This window comes from Euprymna scolopes, chromosome 16, assembly GCF_053919585.1.
Source record: "Euprymna scolopes isolate OS-2025 chromosome 16, ASM5391958v1, whole genome shotgun sequence".
Taxonomy (NCBI): Eukaryota; Metazoa; Mollusca; class Cephalopoda; order Sepiida; family Sepiolidae; genus Euprymna; species Euprymna scolopes.
In genome coordinates this window covers 29,934,009-29,951,604 of record NC_136497.1, presented here as the reverse complement: position 1 = coordinate 29,951,604, position 17,596 = coordinate 29,934,009, and the positions used below count along the sequence as shown (strand labels likewise).

The 17,596-nt window shown below is 32.8% G+C and overlaps 1 protein-coding gene across 2 annotated transcripts in view; it reads right to left on the bottom strand.

Annotated features, from left to right (window-relative positions):
• The window catches only part of LOC145295916 (dynactin subunit 6-like), a 150,654-nt gene that overhangs the window by 6,626 nt on the left and 126,432 nt on the right, over positions 1 to 17,596 (bottom strand). For both annotated transcript variants that reach the window (XM_080141687.1, XM_080141688.1), the window contains exons 5-7: positions 14,841 to 14,888; positions 11,393 to 11,535; positions 644 to 789 (exon numbers count right to left, since the gene is read on the bottom strand). In XM_080141687.1, coding sequence (XP_079997813.1) covers positions 694 to 789; positions 11,393 to 11,535; positions 14,841 to 14,888 — 287 coding nt within the window. In that variant the 3' untranslated portion in view covers positions 644 to 693. The remainder of the gene's footprint in view (positions 1 to 643; positions 790 to 11,392; positions 11,536 to 14,840; positions 14,889 to 17,596) is intronic.

Below are 17,596 nucleotides of genomic sequence, written 5' to 3'. Positions count from 1 at the left end.
TTACGATTTTTCATTGTTTGAAATACTTGCAGCTGTAGCTACTCTTAAATAATTAATTTGTAAATCAATCATCCAATTCAGCTCAAATTCTGGACATAATTTTAACATTTGTTCTCTAGAAAAATTATATGGATTGTTTTTTATTAGTTGCACCATCTATATGTCAGACCAAGATTATTGATTGATGCAATACTAATAATCAATTGTCAGTCTATCCATCTCATTAACCATTTGATTGTTTTTAGCCTTTTTAAGTGATGAATCATTAGTAAGTAAATAAATAAAAAGGAAATAGAGAAAGGAAATGAGCAGGAGAGAGAAACAGGTATGAGAAAGGAAACAGACGAGAGAAAGGAACGGAGAGGAAAAAGGAACGGACAGAAAAAAGGAAAAGATGGGAGAAAAGAAAAAAAATTGCTACTGTATGACATTACAATCACTTAAAGAAATTTTTTCATTATGGGATATCAAACCTTAATAAATGATTCAATATGTAAACAATTCATTTAAGATAAATTTTTTTCTTATTCATATTCACAATTTCATTGGATGTCAACTTCCATTATTTAATCAAGTAAGAGTGAAAGACAACATAATAAGAATAAAACTAAGTAAAATACAAAAGATTATGTTATATACCCACCAGTTTTTGGTCTTGCTGCTCCTACTGCCTCTCATATTTGATCCTTAAAGCTATTCTTTATCAGTTATCAGTGTTTTTGTTGGTTTCCGAATATGATGGAAACTCGGCAGCAGCTTAGAAAGAAAATCCAATTGTAATGTCTGTGGCTGTTCAAAGAAAGGCAAACAAATGACAGAAATAAAACATAAGAAAAACAAAAAGTATTTTTATGATAACAGGAATGTGAGGGGAGAGAATACCGAAATTAAATGAGTGTGGCCATTTTCCCGCCATCTCTAAATATTTTGTTTTTGACACATTTAAAAAGATCTTGGATGACGTCATCTGTGTTGATTAATCACCAAATTTTTAGATTATGATTTTTGTCATTTTTGAAGAATTGAATAAAAAATTCTTCAGCATCCATAAATGCCTTTTGAAAGCGAGTCCTGAATGTCAAAATTAAAACAAAAATACTTATTTTTTGTTCAAGCTGGAGATGAGGTATTCTACTGGATACCAAACATTCACCTCCTATTTCATACATTTCAACCGAATCATCTTTTTAAGATTCTAATAGCAATTGTTTATATCTCTCTTAAACTTGGTTCACTGAGTATATTTGCCAGGTAGTTATTAAAATTATTTTTCATGTGTCTAATTGCTTCTATAATTACTGGAATGAGAATTTACTTAAGATTCAAGTTATTTTCAATTTACTTAAGATTCAAGTTATTTTCAATTTACTTAAGATTCAAGTTATTTCATATTCATCTTTGTTTGGCAAAGATGTTACTATTCTAATGGTTTCATTTTGATAAATAAAATCAACTAAGTTGATTGATAAACGTGAAATGAGGTAAAAATCAAAATATTAATTCTTACCAAACTAATTTCATATATTTAACATAAGAGAAATCAATCCGATTTTCAAAAGGTTATCATCAATAGCTTCTGTTCTGCATATCAATATTTTATTCTGAGTAGCCAAGTCTTTCTGCAGATTTTGTCACCATGTTCTTCAACACACTAAAATGCAATTTGACATTTCTTTTCAGAAAATACTTTATCCAACTAGGAATATTGTAGTCAGCTGGAAAGTATGTCAGTTTAACAGAGCTCCATAGGTGAGCAATTCTAGGAAAGAAGCTTTGTTCATGGAATTTTGTTTTAGATTTAACATAGATAAAGAAACAGTGGGAAAAATTTTTGATAGTTTTTGTAGCTAGACAACTGTTTTCTGTGAAAGTTTAACAGGGAATCATAGATTGAAGCTCAGATAAGCACTTGCCATATAGTGATAGAACAGAGACAGGCTGGAAATGTCTCTTCTGTGGGGGAAAAAGGTTAAAAGAAGGAGAAAAAGATTGAGATTGTCGGACTGACTTCCTCATCTTGGTTGTTATTGTCACAACGTTTCGGCCGTTTTGCCCTCCGACCTTCGTCAGGTGTTTTGTATCGAACTGGGGAACCGTTTCTTAGGAGTCCTAGTGACATATGGCCGAGTGGTCCTAGACGTTGTATCAAAGTTTACAGTTACCCAAAGGTGCTGAGTTCAATCCTGAACGAAGGCAGCGAAAAAGTAACATTCAAAACAGAGAATCAGCAACTATGTCCCAAAGCCTAGCTGGAGTCCGAACACGGTACCCCCGTAATAATAATAAAGGGTTGGGTTCGAGACTCCTAACAAATGGTTCCCCAGTTCAATACAAAACACCTGACGAAGGCCGGAGGGCAAAACGGCCGAAACGTTGTGACAATAACAACCAAGATGAGGAAGTCAGTCCGACAATCTCAATCAATGAAAACACCTCATCTCAAAAATACAGACAATTACTAAGGAGAAAAAGGCATCACCTACTAGGTTTCGAAGCAAATTTGGAACTCTGTCAACATAGGATAGTGTGCTCTGAGCAGTTGCTTCCCAGATGTGGCAACATTACTCCATTTTAGAATGAATTTGGCTCCTATACAGGTAGAGTATTGTATTGGGAGTGAGATACGTTTTGGAGCAGTAGAATGATACAACCATTTTTCCAGCAAGCTTGGCAACAGATTTGATGCAAGTGTTCCATTTCAGGTCAAGAGTTAAGTTGAGCCCAGAAGCTTATCAAAGCAAGGCACTTCTTCGAGATAAGAGCCATTCATATTGATTGGGGCCACATGATGACCAGAGTGTTTATGCAAAAAGATAGAAGCTAAGGTTTGAATGCATTAAAATTAACAAGCCACCTTTTGTCTCATTGCACCATGTGCTTAAGTGCAGAAGAGAGAGGCTGAGAGATCTTGGTTATTGCTGACCTTTGAAGTATTGCCACAGATGATAGTGTCATCTGCATATATGTCGACAAATGAACTTAGAATGTGATTTGGCTGATCATTGATGAAGATAAAGAGAATTGACCTCAGAATAGATCCTAGAGACACACCAGCATTGATACTTGAGCTTTGAACTTCTGCTCATTGACGACTACTTGTATTAACCTATCAGATAGAAAAGATTCGATAGCTGAGAAGACATTTTAAAATATTCCATAGCTGAAAATCTTGTGAAGCAGACCTTCATGCCAAACTATCAAATCAAAGTGATATTTCTAGAGCTATTTTGTTCTAGAGAAACAACTCTAATCAACTGATTCACTTATGTAAAATTACAGTCAGCACATCAGCTATAAATCTTGCAGGATAGAAACCATATTGCTAGTCACCAAGTAAGCTGCTTTTGCAGAGGTAGTTGACAATTTTCTATTTAACATGGATTCAAGCAACTTTCTTCTGACATGACAAACAGAAGACTAATTGGTCTGTACTGAGATGCAGAAAAACGATCTCCAAAATGTAAAATACTGGGCAGACTAATGACATTTTATAAGGTTTTTGGGAAACATTTTACCTTTAGGCATCGATTAAACAGCTTTGCAAGAATGGGTGCTAGTTTTGGTTGTGTTTTTTTTTATTACTATGATTGAAATATTGTCAGGACAAGTTGCTTTGCTGGTATCAAAGATCTTGATGAATATGGCAATATCACAAAAAGACGTGGATATTGCTCAGATTATTTTTGTTCTTGGGAGGAAATTTGTGGGGTAGGTGGCCTTGATTGCATAGGGTTGAGTTTGATACAAAATTCTTGGCAAAAAGTTTGGCTTTGTCAGATGTTGACAAAATTACCTCAGATTTGTTGATGATGGTCTAGATAGAGGACTTGTATGTTCAGGACCTTGCTTGTCATTTGCCAAAATACATCGGAACCAAGCCTTTGTTCTTCTACTTTGAACTTGATGATCCAAGCATACGACTCTTGCGTTTTCAATAATACTTTTGTAGTAATTCTTGGCAGTTCTAAAGGCAACTTTAGTTTCAAAACATCGTTGCAACTGATAATTATGTATATTTTTCCTGTCCAGTCATCGCAATGTTGCACCACTGTGCCTGTTTTGCAATGACTTTAATGGAATGCGCTCTGATGAACGCATAACATTTGTGCCACTTCAACATACATACCTCTGACTAACCTAACAAGCAACAAAATCTTACTTTAATAGTGCTTGAAGTGCTAGACTTTGGAATTTCTTTCCTGTTTCCTGCTTACCTGCCTGATATGCAGAAGTTTAAATGTACACAGACATGCGGCTATTTAACTCCCCACAATCCCATATTATACATGATCCCAAATAGTAAAACTTTATGTACAAGTGGGAAAATGTCTTGTTCAGGTGAACAAGAGCTAAAAACATTTTATAACTGACAACAAATCTTGAATTAAAATAAAGCAGACACATTCGTTCATCAAAACTGTATTTTCAAGGTGTTAATTTATTAGCGATCACCATAGCAAGATTATATAATTTATTCTTTTATTATTTTTAAAACAATAATCTACAGACATGCATGTTTCAAGGTTGCTACCTCTCATCAGCGTAGCTCAACTGTGTCTTTCTAGGAATCGAACCCCAGACCATGTATATTATAGTTTGGCGCATTTAACTATTTGTATGGCGCAATCACATTGACACACCGGTTCTTGCCAGATCACCAAAGTTAAGCAATGTTGAGTCTGGCCAGTACTAGATGGGTGACCATTTGGGAAGGCTAGGCACTGTATGTACATTCTGGGAAGGTTGGGTGTGGGGCCAGAAGCCTCACCCCGTAAAAAGAACTCCTCACTACAAAAACATCTACAAAAGTTGTAGATGGCTATGCCCCTCCAGTAGCTCAATGGCTATGGATGGATGGGATGGCATTTAACTGTTACGCCACAAAATCCTAGGCAATTTTATTCTTTATTTTTATCATTTTTATAACTTTATGTAGATTTCTTGTTGATTTTTTAAACAATAATACGGTTAAGTAGCATCTTCGCCTCGAAGCTCGTTTTACTTAGAAAATTGCCCATATTTTATTTGGATGTAGAGAGATACAATCGAGCTATGCTGATGAGAGGTAGCAATCTCAAAACATGAATGTCCATAGATTACTGTTTCAAAAATAATAAAAAATAAATAAAAATATTGTTTATCTACGTCCAAATAAGATATGGGCGATTTTTTTTTTTAAGTAAAACGAGTTTTGAGGCAATAATATTTAACATTTAACAAAATCAACAAGAAATCTACATAAAATATATATAAATATATATATACATATATACACACACACACAGAGGAAGAGAGAGAGAGAGAAATGAAAGGAAGAGATCTGGAAATAAAAAGAAAGAAATAGACAACAGCTGTTGCCTTTAACAACTTCTTATCCATGAACTGCTGCTACTACTACTCCATTTATGCTGTCAGCTTCATTTTATAATTACTACAACTACTACTATAGAATAGATAGAGACTACATACAAAGAAAAAAAAGGGCAAGAGAGGGAACAAAGCAATAGTGAGAAAGAGTTACATAGATAAATAAACTCTCACATTAAACGATTTCTATTACTACTAGTAGAATGAGAACTGGTTACTTAGCAAACTTGCAATTACCTTGGTTTCTCTCTCATTACCAAACATTTTTTTCTTATAAAGCAGATACTTATAGCAAATCAACCAGAATGCATTCCAGTTTATAACAATTTTTTTCAAAATATCATTCAATTATTTTCTCTTTTAAACATTTATTTTCCTTATTATTTGTACTAAGGAATATTACAGTAAAGACCATCCTAAGCAACACCAGGACTGGTCAAGTCGGTATATTTTATAATTACCCATGGACGCATGACATTTCACCATATATATATATATATATACACACACACACACACACACACGAAAAGTAAAATCTCTTTTCTCTATTTATTTCTTATTTAGTGATATGTAGGAATACAAAATGTTTTTTGAAAAATATTTTGTTCAAAAGGAACAAAATTTTCGACCGTACGTTCGTATAACGAAGAGGATGTGTGCATGTCGAAATATGCCAATATCAAGTGATCTACACAAATGTGTTTCATCCTTGAAGGAAGTCATCAGGTTACACACGTGGACTTTTATTAAACAATCCTTTTTAAAAGAGAACCATTGTCCATTCTAATACCAAACCAATTAAAATCATTCTATTACCTGCATTACACACTCCCTCCTTATTTTTCACCTTTATTTTAAGGTTTTGATGCTTATTTTTTATGAAGGTCAAACAAAATCCTATTCAAGTTAGTTTCAGCCACATGAACTCCTAACACAAACAACTGATCCATTTGTTTACTGTAGCCTGTTCTTATTTCGTGCATTAATAAAAAATTTAAAAATCAATATTATTTTATTTCATAAAACCTTTTTATTTTTCATTTTTGTTTAATATACATGAAGTTAGGCATGTATATATGTTGATATATTTCTATGTATCAGATTCATTCCTAAACTACTTAATCATTATAAATTTTGGAACACAGCTGTTAAACAAGAGAGTTGCTAATGTGGACTATATTTAATTAAATGTCATACAAAAAAGGCAAAGAGGTAGCATCCTTTGTGGAAATTCATATAACTTTGATTTTTGTACAATTTTAATATTAGATATAAATATTTTCCAAATTTTAGTTTTATGGGAGTATTTAAAGAGTCTTTGTAGGAGCATAATATAGGCACAACCTCCCACTTGAAAATTCAAATATTTCAGATTTACATGAAATGTGATCCATAGTTATTTGACACAAATTAAGATTTTTTGAATTGCAATTTCTTAAGACACCTTAAAATTTAAATTTTAGTCATTTTCTAGAATCAAAATAATGCTTGTTTTTTTGTTTTTTTTTTACTCAAACCAGAAATTATCCAAGATTTTTCAAAATCATAATTCGCTCATGCATGAAGTATTGTTGCCACATCTGAGCTGGTGCATCTGCCACTAGTCTTTCAATGTTAGACTAGATCTCCACACACACAAAAAAACGAGTCTTAATCTACTATCAGCCAAGCTCCAACCTCTGTCTCATCATTGCAATATTGCATCACTATGCCTGTTTTAGAAGTATTTTGACAGAATGTACTCTGATGAACTCCTAGCACTTGTACCTCCCTCAACGTGCATACTCCTGATTAACTCGACAAAAAGCAAAATCCCACCTCTTCACTGCTGAGGTTTGAGGTTCCTAGATGCTGGAAAGCCTTCTATTGTAAAAGTTTCTTCCCTTGGATTGCTAGACCTAGGAATTCTCTTCCTGTTTCTTGCTTCCCTGATTGTACTAACATACAGAAGTTTAAATGTAATGCGAACAGACATCTCGTAGCTCAACTTCCCACAGTCTCTCGTTAGAAATGATCCCAATAGTAGTCCTTACGTCAAATTGGCAATATACCTTGTTTTGATGCTATGTATAACATTTTGTATCATTATATTTGGATTTCAATCTTGGTAAAGAGACATAAAACTAATACAAAATTTCTATTGGAGAGAACTAATTTTACTCATCCTGAGATGTATATTTTAATTATATATATACTAGCTGTACCCTGCCACACATTGCTGTGGCTCAATTTAACGAAACGGAAAAAATCTCAAAATAAGAAAATACATATTTCTTATATGCTTAATTTCCCAGTATTTGTGGATACACCATTTTTTCTTGTTTAATTTTCTGAGCAGATATAGAGATTATCTGGTTTGCCAACTCTTGAACATGCAACATAAATTGCCCCTGTGAGAAAGTCAGTGTGTAGATGTAAGCCACACAATTGTAAAGATTGTCCCTGAGCTTTGTTGATGGTGATAGTAAATGACAATTGAATTGGGAATTGCAATCTCCTAAATTGAAATGGCATATCCAGTGGAATCATAGAAATGTGTGGAATGACGACATCTTACCCTTTGAAAGATTGTGTCAAGATCGTTGCTTCTATGATGTGGTTCATTAATTTTTTTTACTGCAAGACATGTGCCATTGCAAAGCTTGGGTTAGTTTATATTTCCCAACATGATAATCGGTATGCTAATTTTCAATTGTAGTACATATCGTGGCAGCCCTGGCAAATCTAACAAAAAATCTGTTTGATAATTAGCAACTTCATTTGCTTCCACAACAGTGTCGACGAACTTGTATGTGACTATCTCACTTGGAATTTTAAGCTGAATAATATCATTAAGTTCATGGACATCTTTGTTTTGAGCTGCAAGAATAGCTCATTCACTCAACCAACTGAAATTCTTATAATAAATTTGCATATCTGGAAAAACCTTTTTTACCAACTCTTCTTTTGATGTAACTAAATTACAGAAATTATGAGGCAATAAAATTCGCCCTTAACTCAAACCAGTCGGCACTTTTCCATTCCCAATTTCCAACACCTGATGCAAAAATTTCTCTGCAGATTGCTCATTCTGCAACTTGACACGCATATTAGAGTTAAGTTTAATCTTCACATAGCGTGAAAAAGTAGAGTACTTGAGGCAAGCATGTATTTCATCTGCTGGTGTTGATTGAGAAATTACAGGTAACGTTTGTCTGAAATCTCCTGCAAGCAATATTACTGCATTCCCAAATGGTCTGACATTGCCACATAAATCCTTGCAAGGATCAGTCAAGAGCCTCAAGGGATTTTTTTGTGTGCCATTGTGCTTTCATCCCAAACAATAAGTTTGCATTTCTGCAATATTTTTCCCATGTTGGATGTTTTGGAGATATTGAACATGAGTTTTGAAAAATTGAATGTGTAATAGTAATTTCAAAGCCAAATAAGCACTTCTACCTCGTAATAAGGTCGCAGCTATTCCACATGAAGCAAGAGCTAAGGCTAGGTCATTTTGTGATGGAGTGGCTGCCAAACTCAGTTTAATTAGAAAGGTTTTACCAGCTCCTCTTGGTGCTGTTCTAATAAGCAGTAATTTTCAAATAATTTTCTATTCTTACTACATGACTAAAACAGGATTTCTCCATGTTTTGACAATGCCTTATTCACTGTAAGTAATTTAGGTGACTGAAATAGGATTTATTCATGTTTTGACAATGCTTTTTTCAATGTAAATAATTTAGGTGACAAAAATAGGATTAAGGATTAGAGAGGGATAGATAGAGAGTGAGATAGAGATAGAAAAGAGAAAGAGAGAAGGAAAGAGAAAGATAGAGAGATATACAAGTATTGAGAGATAGAGACAGAGAGAGGAGGAGAAACAGTTTGAGACAGAGAGAGGGGGAGGGAGAGTTAGAGACAGGGGCTCAAAGAGAGATGGAGAGGGTGATAGAGAAACAAAGATAGAGAGAGAGAGGAAAAGAGAGAGGGAGAAATGGATGGAAAGAGAGAGATAGAGAGAGAAAGGTAGAGAAACAGAGGGTGAACTATACTTCAGTTTTTTTCCTATATCAGTCCTTCCAGACTGAGGTTATTTTAATTTTTGTTCCTATCCAGAGTACCCCTTTTTCGGGAATTGGATTTTCCATAAATTAAAAACCGACCTTGTCTCTAACTCTGTCCCCAGGGAGAGGTAAGTAAATAGAAACAGAATGTGTGTGTGAGAGAGAAAGAGAGAGTAAACTTGGAACTAAAAAATAAACCGGCAATTCATTAATGTTTTTTATGCAGCATTAAATTTTTTATGTTGCAATGTAGTTGTGTAGGAAGTATGAACAGATATATTTGTTAATTTAACATAAAAAAAAAAAAATATATATATATATATATATATATATATATATTAAATAGCACAGATAACTCTTGCTTGTTTTTCTTGTAATCCTCCTTTTCTCTTTGTCGGACCATTTTTCGAACGTTTTTTCCGAGTGAAAAAAGAAATTTCCCATAATCGCGAACGTTTTCGACCTCCATTGGTCATCCTCGGGCGAGTAGTAAAAAATAAAAACATAAAAAATGAAATTGAAAAATGAAAGTAGCGAGATGAAATGAAAAGACGATTAAATGGCGATTAAAATCGCTTAAAATCATTAAAATACTCAAAAGCACTTGAGCGTGCCCTCCGTTTCATTTTGAGTCTGGTTAATCGTTGGTTTTTTAATGTGGATTAACAATGCCTCAAAAGATCGGGAGGCGCACCTCGCAATATGAGACAGTTAAGATGGGCGTGTTATTTATTAATATGTCTCTAAACTCATTTTTAGGGGTGTGGTGTGCTATGGAAAATGGTCCGACAAAGAGAAAAGGAGGATTACAAGAAAAACAAGCAAGAGTTATCTGTGCTATTTAATGAAACCTGCATAAAAGAAAAAATGCTGCCTAAATATACTAATATATATATATATATATACACATATACATGCATATATATATATATATATATATATATATATATATATATACATACATATATATACACACACACACTGATTACAAAAGCAACAAATATGTAATTAGTAAAAAAACAATATACTGGCATATTCAAAATATGTTGCAATGTGATTGTGTGAGAAATATAAACGAATATAAACTTGTTACTTTAATGTATAAAAATACTGACTACAAAAGCAATGAATACGCTTTTTTTTACAATCGAGATTTTTGGCATTTTTCGAGACTTAGGAATTTTTTATTATTATTATTTGATAGTAAATATATGTAAATAAACCAGTTTAGTTTAAACCCAAATAATAAAACAATTGCTAAAATAAAAAAAAAATGACAAAAAAAAAAAACTTTTGTTGCGTTCAAAATGACCAACTTTTGTCAAGAGGACACGATCTTGAAAAAAAAAGTTTTTTTAATATTGTATTATTTTTTAATCTTAAATATATAAAAACACGCATGGGTATGATGAAAATACTATACTAAAATGTCGAAGCAATCAGTCCAGTGATTATTTAGATTATCGATTACAAACAAACATACATTTAAATGTATATATTACTTTTTGTATTCATTTTATATTTATATATATATATATATATATATATATATGAAAACGTATAAAAAATGAATACAAAAAGTATAAAAGTTTATAACTTTTCTTTATTCGTTTTCTTTTGGTGACTTACAGGAATACAAAATGTGATGAAAAAATTAAACATTTTTTACAAGAACATAATTTCAACCATACCTTTAGTCTTCCTCAGTGTAATCATAAATATATATTTCAATTTGTATTTTTCTAGTATTTATTAGAATACTTCTCGATATATTTAGTAATAAAGTTTATAAAGCTTAACAAATACGATTATAAAACTAATACGATGAACAAATTAAAGAAATGCACTCTTGCTTCAATCTAAAATCTCACAAAGATGAGTATACTTGTATATCAAAATCCAAAACGTTTAAATATTGAGATGAGATTCAGTATTTCAATAGTGCTCAATACATGAGCAGAAATTTATTTATATATACTTACGAATGGATGTTCCTGCTGTACACGTCGACGACAAGCCTCGCCATAAATCACAGTATTCTCTTCAAGACATTCATTGGTGCTCACGTGACATTTCGCTCCAACAATACAACCAGATGACAACTCTGTTTCCCTGCCAACACTTGCTGGTGAGATAAAGAAAAAACAAAAATATTTGATAATATTTTCGGAAATGAAGCATTCTCGTTATTTAGAACAGGTGGTTCAGGTTTAAATCAAAATCATTTAATGGCTTTTGATAAAAATTGGAATAAGGATTCCAGACACAAAGTTTAGCACCATTAAATCTTTATTTTATTCTTCATAAGAGGGCATAAAATGTGCAATATCTGCTGATTATAATAAATGCTTTGGGTTAGCACAGATTCTATGGTTTTCCACTACAATAATCATATTTTAAAAATCAAAGCTCTTCAAGTCCTCAAAATACCACCGTATTGTACAGGAATTAATTTACTTTGACATAGATCACTAAATAATAATCTATAGGATATATTTTGCATATATTTTTTTAACATAAAATGATAATCCATTCCCGATCCATTCTCACTTTTTTAGAGCCGTTAACCCTCCAAATTCTTTTGATATTTTTCTTGCTAAAAAGTTAATATAAAAAAGAATTATGTTTGAGTGATAAACTCAACCTCTTAAAAATGCCTTCTTTTAATCATACAATTAATCTTAAATCAGACTAAAAAATCTTCACCCCTAAAAAAATTAAAAACAAAAAATTCCCTTAACATGACCTCTAATCCTATGTATGAGTGGGAACTCCTCTCCTTCAAAACAAAAACCTCCCTTATAATCATACCACTATCCCTAACTTTGAGTAGCAGGCCCACAGAATAAACCCACATATAATTGTCTAAAAAAATAAAAAATAGAATAAAACTTTTGTTTAATCTAAAACAGCAGATGCTCCCCCCAACTTATAAAAAAAATCTCTCATAAAAAAAAAAAAATGGTTATCTTTCCTAAAACACTAGAATAGCCCGGAAATGAGATTATTTTACATTAAATTTATATGTAAAACTGATTCCCCACTATAAATTCTAAACAATTGCTGCTTTTGTTTTTTTTTAGTTTTTTCTGCCAAGTTTTTCAGGGTGTTTATACAATTGCCTAAAAAACGTAGAATCTCAACTTTTGGGGCAAGAACAGGATTTAGCAAGTGTTAATCTACAAGAATACCAAACAAATTTTACAATATATTCATTTTAAGACAGTTTTTTGTACATAAAATACATAATATGCATCTATTTAAAGTTGAACTGCATAGTACATAAAATGCATTATAATTCAACTATAAATGGATACATATTTTTAAGATAGTGCAGCAAACTTATGTGCATTTACTGTAGGTTATTTGGAAACACAAAAATATACTCATGACAAATTTCATTGCTTCCTCTTGTATTTTAAGAAAGATATTACAAAAAGTGTAAAAAAAACAATGTGGCCAAATGCATATAAGAAGGAAAAATATAGAACCATGTGGGTCAGAGAAATTTTCCTTAATTTTAGTCAAATTTAAAAAATTTAGATTATCATGGTCTTTTTATGTATGACATTAAATTGATTTATTGCTAATAAAAATGTTGTAAAACTGCTCTGTCCAAAAAATTAATTTTACCAGTCCTGGGACAGGTATTTTTCTAGTTAATTATAATATATAGACAATGCAATATGAGTGATGATTAAATAATTGCAAACTGAATAAATAATTGTATTAAACCAAGATCATTCCTTCTGACCTTGTATTTAACATAAGACTTCACAATCACTAAAATCCTACTTGACTAGACATATAGCTGAGTGATTATATATTTGGTTAAGAGGCATTGTAAATCCAATTTCAGAAAAACAAAAAACAAAAAAAACGTGATTATGGATTGAGAAAAATCTATGTTAGGAGACTGGATGAAATCAATAAAAATTCCCGGATTCAAAAGTCACCTGAAAAAAGTTAGAGTAAATAAAACAAGAGTACCCTACCACCCCCACATGAAATTCTGTGCAGATTCCGGAGTTCAATAAGATACACCTGAAGAAAGTCGGATCGACTGAAAAGTTATAAAAATAACATTCAAGATTAGAAAAGTAGTCCAAAGATTCCAAATAATATTTCAGCAAAGAAGTTGCTATTCAGACAAATGACGAGCGTACGTTAATTTTAACCAACTCAATTTTAGCCATTTTTCTGTAAATCAACAAAATTTTGTCATTTCCAACACCAAAGCACATGCACAAGAATTTGAAGAGCATGGCTTGACAAAGTTTCATAAATTGTATAAATGAGAGGCATAGAGTGTAGATAGATTTTCCTTATAAATAAAAAGCCAAAGAAACACTCAATCACTCAATGATGCAAAGAAAAACAACGAATCTATGATACAAAACTTGGAAAGACTTTAATGACAGAATGGGGAAGGGGTGGCACAAGAAAGTGAGAATATGAAATTGTATTGAGAAAAGTGCAAACAAACGAACAGATGTATGGACAAAAAGGGAATGAATTACTAGGTCAAATCCCTCCTTTGTTGGGGAATCAATAAAGTTCCTATTTACAATGCCTCCCCACAGGACAGAGTTGGACACCAGGGTCGTTTTTTAATGTGGAGAAAAGGAACAAAAATAAAAATTGTCTCAGTCGTGAAGGATTTCTTCTCCACTGAGAGAGAACAAGAAATTTAAGTGTAGCATCTGAAGACAGATACTACACTTTGATCTTGGCTCGAAGCTTTTGTGTAGAACCAACCACACTTTTTGGTCTTACTACTGCTAACCTTTATCAGTGCAGATGACTGCCACAGGACAGAATATACAGTAGGTTTTTTACATCAGAGTACATCTAGGAGAAGGATATATATATATATATATAGAGAGAGAGAGAGAAGGAGGAGGAAAAATAAATATATTCTGTTAAAAATATTTAAAAAGTAAATAAGTTATTTAGGCATAGCTAGAACTAGTAAAAAGCTTAAATAAAAATCGTCTTACCTTCCGAGTTATCTCCCTTACATTTTAAACTAATGAAACAAAGATCAAGACTAGTTTAAGATGTGATTACATTTTTGTATATAAAAATATTGTGATAAAAAGAAATGTGATTATTAAAAATGTTTGCAAAATAATCCTGTATATTGTTTTTACTAATAATTAACAATTTTTACTTAAGAGCATATGGGATCATATTTTGTCATTTTTCATTAAAAAAAATGACATTCTAGATAGACATTTATTTACCTACTGACAATATCTGTAGAGATTTTAAAAGCATAAAAAAATGACTTAACAATATTGCTGCCTGGCTTGCAGGATTTGCCTCTCATCATCCATGTTTCAGTGTGTTTGTTCAACTTTTATTTTTATAAAACAAGCAAACATTACAACAACTAGTAATGGTATTATGAAATAAAAATCGTCTTACCTTTCACTTCAACAACATTAAAATCACCAATCTTTAATGATTCAACATCTGTTCAACAAATAATTAAGGAAATAAAGCGGAAAAACAAATGAACAAGGAACATAATCATAATTAACATTTCTGAAACGAGCAATAAAGCAACACAAAAATTTGAGGGAAAATATTCTTTCGATTTTAAATGTGCCTTTATGTGTGCAGAAATTAAGACAATATAGGTCATCTTTATTAAATACTAGCATTTCAGCCTGGCGTTGCTTGGGTGTTTAGAGGTTGAGCAAAAAAAAAAAAAAAAAAAAAAAAAAAGAAAAAAGCGGTCAATTTTTTTTTTACTTTGACGCCTATTATGACCCCTTAACATTTATTGTTTTGGGCTCAAATCAAGTTATTAATTTAGATCCATATCCAAGGAACCTATATCTAAAATTTCAAGTGTTTAGACCCCAAATTGTCGGAGGAGTTTGGTAGAGTTCTCAAAGGTCAAATCGTTGAACTTTGACCCCTTAATCGCCAAATTTCTGGCCGAAAACGAATTACAAAGAGTTTTCCAAATCTCAGTACCGTGCATATCAAATTTCGAGTTTGTAGACTTAAAATTGACAGGGTCATTGCATAATGAAATGTACACAGACACAGACACAGGCATGTTCACTTTTATAGATATATAGATAAGATGTGAGTAAAAGAGAAGCTTTTATAAATTCATGAGTCTGTATAGGGAAGATCGTACAAAGTGTCCACGATAAGGAAAGCTATTCTAAAGTCCATAGATACAAATAAAGGTAAAAGTTAGTTTAAAGGCTGGCAGAGTTCATATTGTTATTTGGAAGTAAATCTGTACGTCAAAATGGTATTTAGAGTCCACATGTTGAAAGATCACCATTTTGCATGTTGGTGAGTGAAGTCTACATGTTGACAAGGCTAAAGGTGGTTACAATTTTCGAATTAAGAGGAGTGCATGGTTAAGCTGAGGACTAGTTACAAAGCTTGGACATTGCTGCTAAAGAGGTTGAAAGGTATTGGTGCATTTCTTTACATAACCTTTGAGAAGCAGCGGTCTACTCAGACAAGAGATTCATTTTATCGCAATCCAAATTAAGTGTTTGTGTCAATCAACGCCAAGTTTACAAATATTTCATATAAGCTTATGGCAGCTGCTGCTGTTGCTGCAGTAATTATTACTGCTACAGATCTCTATGTTAGGCCGAGTCTACGGTCTGTCATGTTATTGTCTGTCATACTAATATATGAAATAGTTTTCTTTCGATCTGTTTTGCTAAAATTTGAAATAGAATTTTCTTTCGACTGTCACACTTCTTGTCTATAGTTCTGGGATGAGGTGATTTCATTATGGATTTCGTTTTGGACTCACTTCCTCATCTTTGGTGTTTTTACCACTACGTTTCGGCCATATCATCCTTTGGTCTTCTTCAGGTGTATCTCGAACTCGGGAAATGTTTTTCTGGAATTTCGAACCAAACCCTTTATTGCTACAGGGGTACCATGTTTTTATTCCATTCAGGCCGTCCCTGCTGCTACCGCTTAATGCTGTTGCTGCTGCGTCTATCGCTGTCGCTGCCATTGTGTTGTCACTGCCACTGCTTTCGCTCAGGATTGAACTCAGCACCTTGGAGATTTGCAATGTCTGTTCCAACGTCTTCGTCGCCTCGGCCATGTGTCACAATGGCAACAACAGCGATAGACGCAGCAGCAACATCATTAAGCGGTAACAGCAGGGACGGCCTGAATGGAACGAGAACATGGTACCCCCCGTAACAATAAAGGGTTGGGTTCGAAATTCCAAAAAAACAGTTCCCAAGTTCTAGATACACCTGAAGAAGAACGAAGGATGATACGGCCGAAACGTAGTGGAAAAAACACCAAAGATGAGGAAGCGAGTTCGAAAAATGAAATCCATAATGTCACACTTCAATTTGAACCGACATTTTTTCACAAAATGTACAAATTGAATGGCCACATCAAGATATTTCTGTTTCAGAAAATTTATATTTTTTATGAATTTACAATTTTTTTGGGGGGGGGCACTATCAAGGCCTGAAGGCCACTCGAGGATACAGATTAATGAAGGTAAGATTGTAGTGAAGTAATCTTTAATCGTATAAATTAGGTAGAATTTGATTATTTATGAGGATGACTTAACAGGAACTAGTTTTCATTAGATCTGAAAGCTACCATGTTGTATTTAGCTGGGAAGCATGCCAACAACAGTGTTCCAAAGACAAGAAGTTCTGAGAAAGAAGCTTTGTTCATGGAATCAGCATTTATATTTAGACACAGATAGAAAACGGGGAAAATCATATTTAGTAGTTTTAGCTAGTCGAGTGTTTTTTGTAAAAGTTTAACAAGGGAGGGGAACCATAGATTGGAGTTCAGACAAGCACTTACTATGAAAATAGCAATAGAGCAGAGATAGGCTTGCGACATCTCTTCTGTGAGAAAAAGGTTGCAAGGAAGAAAAAAAAATGCACTTGATTTTATTTTGTTTTCAAGATATAATTTTTGGAAAGAACTTTTTCAAGATTAATCAGACAGCTTTGCAGACTTTGAAATGGGGTCCGTAAACGAGAGAGAGAGAAAAGAAGGGCAAGCTACTTTTGGGTTGAGCTCACGTGGTGGAGAATTTTGCCTACTGTATTTGAGTAGACAGACCAAAATACTAGCATTTATATAATGGGAATTCATAGGCATTACAACATAAATCTTTACAACTAGCAAGTTTTGAGTTATTGTTCAGTTAT